This window comes from Oryza sativa, chromosome 8 (assembly GCF_034140825.1).
Source record: "Oryza sativa Japonica Group chromosome 8, ASM3414082v1".
In the NCBI taxonomy this organism is placed as follows: Eukaryota; Viridiplantae; Streptophyta; class Magnoliopsida; order Poales; family Poaceae; genus Oryza; species Oryza sativa.
The window spans coordinates 17768044-17774721 of NC_089042.1; the positions used below are offsets into that span (position 1 = coordinate 17768044).

The following is a 6678-nucleotide window of genomic DNA, read 5'->3' on the forward strand; positions in this document are numbered from 1 at the left end:
AATCAGGATTCTGAAAATACATACAGTTAAATTGTACTTGCAGGAAAAAAATACATGCTCTGGAGACTGGACAGACCTTGTATAGTCAGAATTTGGAAGTTTAATATCAATTTTAGTTTGGGTTAATTTGATTGGATACAGTGATGCTCACTCAGTAGTAAGTACGTTGTCGCATGAGTGTCAGGTGCCTCCTACCAGGTTGAACAGCAGAGAAATGCTACAATGTTTTTGTTTATTTTTTTTATGTAAATTACTGTCAGGCATTTGCCCAACAGTGTGATTTTATAAAAATAAATTAATATTTACAGATTACAAAGGGAACAAAACACACTGAAAAAATTACAAAAGTTTGTAACCAATCAAAAACTAATTGCTTATTTACTGCTCCCACTTCGATCTTGGGACAAGCACAGATGCGTTTCAGAAGGGCACTTGCGAAAAAGCCGCTGGAAGAAATAATCCATACTGAATTATTGATGTTTCAAAGAACCTGATACATGTCAATGAGATTCCCTTTTTCAAGTCCAAAAGGTTGAGCATCTTGGTGACAGGAGAGTATTTTTCGTAAATAACGGAAGCAAGATAGAAATGGAAATACATGCAAGACCACGTAGAGATGTGTATGGCGAGGCGACTTGATTAATCAAATTTAATATATGCATCGTGAACTAAGCCTATAGCTTCTTTCGGAATAAAAACTACTCCAATCAATCTTCTCTTTTTCAGATTCTTGGAAGGCTAGAATTCATAAAACGAACCAGAACCTAAAAGCTGGTTTTTCTCCTCCAAACATGCCCAAAGATAATGTGTGTTTGTATGTTTCTATACATTATATAAAGTTACAACTCATTATGTATCTAAATCTCAACATACAAGCATATTAGTTATTACTACATCGTAAAGATTAACATACAAGCATGTCATATCAACCCACCGAACACCTAAAACCAAATATGCATGCATAGCAATAACATCTACAATTCATTACATTCTAAACCTCTAGCATACAAGTATGCCAAATTATCACTTCTTACATTATTTTCACAATATTTACTCCAAATCAAATCTATTGATAAGTATGCCACGTCAATCCACTAAGCACCTAAAACTCAACATACATGTCTAATAATAACATCTACAATTCATTACTCCCCCGTCTACAAAAGTTACACATATTATTTTTATCACTAAGACCAAGAAGAAATTAAATCATCTTGGATGTTACAAAATCAATGAGTGAATACAACCATGCAACCAATGAGTATTTAAATAACTTCTTAGGTTCTAATCAAACACTTAATTTATCTTTTCATTTAAGTCTTGAATGTATACAAACTAAAAATAGAAACAATTTATTTGGAAAAACTTAAATGTGAAATATGTGTAACTTTTGTGGATGGAGGGAGAGTACATTCTAAACCTCAAGATACAAGCATGCTAAATTATCATTTCTCATGTTATTTTCACAATATTTACCCAAATCAAATCCATCGATAAGTTTTACGACATTCAACATATATCCATATATCTCACCGCAAAGTGGGGGCTTCATCTAGTTTAAAGAGATGAATGTGCACCTGTGTATACAAATATATATATATATATATATATATATATATATATATATATATATATATATATATATATACACTTGTAATTTTTTAAAATAAAAACAGATTCTTATAAATATTTTAAGAACATAACATGATATGGTACATTAGGACCAAATCTTGATTTACTTCTAATCATTTAGATCACATTGTTGAGAAATTTATATTTGTAACTGTTTTTCTATTATGTGTTTCCTTCATCCAAAATATCAATAGCTAGGACCGAACAAGATATGAATATCCATATTTACAGTAATAGTAAATTTTCTATCCAATTCTAAGTTATTACTCCCTCTAACCCAAAATGATCATTATATATGTTTATGCATCAAGACCAAAGATAATTTAAATCGCATCAATTAAGATACCATGTACGCATTCGATTAAAGCATCATACGAATTACACCCTAGCATGTACATATTCTTCTATAATGTGTTAATTGTATTTCGATGAAATCCGTGTTTATGCGATTATATGATGATCAATTTAGAAAATTTAGAAAGGATGGAGCATATTTTAGGACGGGGACAGTACACCAGCGTAGCATTGCTGTATTATAAATGGAGACCGTCTACACTGTACACGACCGCGCAGACCCAAGTGCCAAAGCTTTCCATGTCCACCGATCTCACCATCCCACCTTCCATGGAGGCACCCGGCGCCGACATCCAGGCGCTCATCCAGCGCCTCAGGCTCCACCGCCCGCGCCCCTCCCCGTACGCCGCCGCGGCGGCCCCCTCGCCCGACGCGGCCGCGCCGCCGGCCGAGCTGCTGTTCCGCCCTCGGAGGGCCGCCGTGCTGATCTGCCTCTTCCGCGGCGCCGCCGGCGAGCTCCGTGTCCTCCTCACCAAGCGCTCCTCCAAACTCTCCTCCCACTCCGGTGAGCTGTCCTCGGTATCATCGATCCCAATCTTTTTTCTGCTTCTCCTCGATATGATCGATCGATCGGATACTTTGGGCAAGGTGAGAAGCCTTTGAGGGGAATGGGTCAAATTACTGGTTATAGTCTTATAGAGTATCGCCATTTCCAGTGCTTCTTCTTTTTACGATTCGTAGGTGAATTGCTGTTTCGGGCGTATACCGCTGCGAATTTCTTTTTTTTTTGGAAGAAGTTGCAAAGCAATAAACTATAATCGAGTACTACAGTTCTAAATTGTAATCTCTTACAGAAATCTTAGGCTGTCATCGATTAATCCAAGGACGATTTTACCGTGGTCTCAGCTATTCCATTAATGTGGAGGGTGGCGTTTATGATGAAACCTTTTTTTTTTCCTCGGCAGAGTCTTTGACCCTATTTATTTGGCGTAAATATATAGCAAGCATCCAATGAGCATCGATCATATTTAAAAATGGGTATCAATTTTGCATTGACATTAGTGACATAAACCATGGCATAATAATAGGATGGTGGCCTGACAGTTGTTTGTAATGATATACGCGAAATGGACCACATTTGTTTTCTGATGCTGGTTTCACATATTTTAGTTATCCTGAGCACATGAGGAGCGTACTTGCGGTGTTTTGTTGAGTTAACAGTTTGGACAAATGGTTGGAATTGATTGCATGGTTGGATGCTGATAATGACATTGAATCTTTGGTGCTTGCTTGGACAAGTAGGGTGCACCAGATGCTAACAATATGCTTCAAAAACTATCATGCAATGCTTGTACTATGCAATATTCTAAGGTGCATATGGGCTGGTCTCCTTATCAGTGTTGCACTGTTGCTGCTGGCCTAACTGGGTGCCCTTTTTTCCCTGGTCCACGGAAAGGCTTTGAGCTCAGCAATTGATTTAGATAGGGTAAATAAAATAATATGAGTTGGTTCCTTAATTCCAAACCCATACAACCTTCATTTTGCTCTGCTCGTTTTGGCTGCTACAGATTCAAGCTAAAAAATGGTCCTTTAGCTGATCCATCTTTTTGGCTGCCTCAGAGAGCTTGCTTAGCTCAAATTGGCTTCTGAAACCTGCTTGATTTTTATTTCTTCCATCTGGGGTTTGCAGGGGAGGTTTCTTTGCCAGGAGGAAAGGCTGAGGAGGGTGATGCTGATGATGCAGCAACAGCATTAAGGGAGGCAAAGGAGGAGATTGGACTTGATCCAGCTTCTGTTACTGTTGTTGCCTCTCTTGAGCACTTCTTGTCAAAGGTAGAATACCATTTGGCTCTCCCTTACACCACATGAAACAGCAAGGAAGATGGAACTATACACCATTTTCCTTAATAATATTTTAGAACCAAACACGGGCAACTAAACCAACTTGACTCAGGATCTGCTTATAGATGTTTTGATGCATAAGCTGCTAACTGTTCTTTCCAAAATCCTTTCTTGTTTGGTAGCAATCATGTTTGCATGCCACAGAAAACCATATTGTACTTTAGTGCTTTGAATTGATATCATGCATCGCAAATGAAACTTAATTCTCAAAGACCGAATATTAAAATTGTAAGTTGAAACGAACCAAATTTTGTTACCAATGTTACTGTGGGACTATAGGTCTTTGCATGGTGCACATTATTTTTTCATTGAAGGAACTGTGAACATGGTCACTTTTGCTGTCTTGGTTGTCTTGTTTAGGTTTTGATTACATCTGAAGGCTAGTCTTACTAGTATGATCCGTCTGTTGATGGATCATTTCACATGTCATTTAGCTAATTTGTCCTTTGAAGTTTGAATTGTGCTCGCCACATGTTTTATTAAGACTAACTTGGTACTTGTGCCTTGTCATGTCATGAGGTCAAGTGAAACTCATATAGAAAATTATCCAAAATTTTCAATTCATTTTACACATATATAGGTAGTCTCTTCAAATTGAATTAGCTGGGAGAGGCTAATTCTATGTTTTTTCATGTAAATTACTAACTTTGTTGCACTGTTGCAATTCTAAAATGTAGTTCCTTTGCTTCGCTTCAATACTTAATATCCAACTCCACTACAATTCTTATGCTGTTGTGCCCCACTGTTTTAATTACTTTTAGTTTGTTTCTACTAGCAATCAGTAATAAGATTACTCTTACAATGTCATCATCAGGATTAATATTCTCCATATTTTTGGCAGCATCTTCTGGTAGTTGTCCCTGTTGTTGGCATACTCTCTGATATACAAGCATTTAAACCTGTTCTTAATGTTGATGAGGTGGATAGCATTTTCGATGTACCCTTGGAGATGTTTCTCAAGGTTGGTATTATCACTGTCTTTTCCACCATGCTAATTAAAGGACCACACACATTTCCAGGCTTTTATGTGAACCTGGGTTGCATGTTTGTGATATTTCCAACTTATAACAAAAAAACAAAGGAGACCAGTTTATTGTGTAAAAGATACCAACCACATAGTTTTCCATACTGTAGTTTTCTGTACAGTGGTAATATAGGTTAGAGTTTAGACTTAACCAGAATAGCATACTATTATAGTTTTTTTTTTCAACATATGGAACAAACTAGGGGATAAAGAAACCACTTATTTTACTGAAATCATGGAATATCTCAGTGACTTGGTGTCATTTCTATCTTCAACCTGCTGATCAAATACTGCAGGATGAGAAAAGGACATCTGAGGAGCGTGAATGGATGGGACAAGAATTCACAATTCATTACTTCAATTACGAGAAAGGGAGTGAGAAGTACGTAATATGGGGTCTGACTGCTGGCATCCTGATACATGCTGCTTCAGTTGTATTCCAGCGGCCACCAGACTTTCCTGCACGAACAGTGCAATTCAACTTGCCGAAGTACTCAAAGGAGTGTTCTTCAATGCCATGAGCAGCACCTGTGAAACACTAATGTTTACAATACAATTTCAGTTGTAGACCATTGGGGTGTACAGCAGAGCAGATTTCATCTCAAAAGATTGGTACTGAATCAAAAGGTTGTTTTATAGTTTATATTCTTTGCACATTTTTTGTACATAATACTATGAGAACATTAACATTTATGAAAATGTTAATGCTATTCGAGTACACCCCAAATCCCTGATTAGATGGGAGTAATCCATTATAAATATGGGTACCCATTAGTCCGCTAGTTTTACTAAAAACACACTTTTTCTTTATTTCTTTATTTGTAGGTGAAATAGAGTTGGGCAATGGGCACCTATGGATTAAACTACTGTCATCCCTACCCCCAGTTGTCCCAATAAGTATTGATGTAAACAAAGACTTGTACTAAAACAGTTTGTAATATGTCAAAATCAGGTTGAGTCCATTATTTAGTTAGTGCTGGAAGCTTGTAAATTCACTTTGTACTTCTTACCCAGTTGATTCTTCATTAATCTGCTTCCTCAATCTGGATGGTGGCTGCTAGCAGAACTCTGGTCCTAGTAACATGGACCACTCTACATTGCATCTAGTAATCATTCATAAGTTTCCTTTTTCTCTGAGCTTATAAGTTTTCTAGTTGCTTTCAGTTCATCCTTTGAAACAATGGATTGGACTCTTGCTGTTTGTGGATCCTTGTCTGGGATAGTAACCACAAATTATCATGGTTACCTACGATGATTGACACCAGCTATTGGGAGAGCTAGATAACCATGTTCATTTCCAATAAGAACAGTAGGGCAATCTACGGTTATGCATCTGCTGACTTTCTCAATACAGGTCAGTATTTCATAAACTTGATTGTATATTTACATTCCATAAGTATTATGGTTTTGCTTCTGTTCATCGGTCTTGAGGTCATAATTTTACTTTCATATGTACATCACTCTCACTGTATGCAGCAAAGTCCTGTTATGCTGGCATCACCCCCAAAAGAGAATCCTTTTTCCAATTCCAGTCATAAGAGCAGGTGCAATAGCAGTATAAGCCATCTATAAGTGAGAGTGATGTACATAGATAAGAGAGGAGAGAGGAGAGAGCAGAGAGAAAAGAAGTGAGTTATAAATTTATAGCCAACTGCAACACGGATACGGATTTCAGGAAGCTATGCGTGTATGAGAGATAGAACCAGATATTAATTGTGTAGTGTATATTTATAGATAACTATGGTATAAATTGGCTATAGATGATTTAGAACTATGAATTGACTGTACTATTAAACTTGCACTAATTTACATTGTTATGCTCAGAA

The 6678-nt window shown here is 37.1% G+C and overlaps 1 protein-coding gene across 3 annotated transcripts; it reads left to right on the plus strand.

Annotated features, from left to right (window-relative positions):
• Positions 1-2199: 2199 nt before the first annotated feature.
• On the plus strand, positions 2200-6678 carry LOC4345421 (nudix hydrolase 15, mitochondrial). 3 transcript variants are annotated; one of them, XR_010734547.1, is made up of 5 exons: positions 2200-2491; positions 3617-3759; positions 4670-4789; positions 5149-5479; positions 6017-6678. XR_010734547.1 is itself a non-coding variant. In XM_015792857.3 (4 exons), the coding sequence occupies exons 1-4, from the start codon at positions 2227-2229 to the stop codon at positions 5371-5373; spliced, it is 753 nt and encodes a 250-aa protein (XP_015648343.3). In that variant the 5' UTR covers positions 2200-2226; the 3' UTR covers positions 5374-5894. The 3 variants fall into 3 exon arrangements, 1 of the variants encoding a protein (XP_015648343.3); XR_001547917.3 differs by lacking the exon at positions 6017-6678 and adding an exon at positions 5678-5894; XM_015792857.3 differs by lacking the exon at positions 6017-6678 and having other exon boundaries at positions 5149-5894.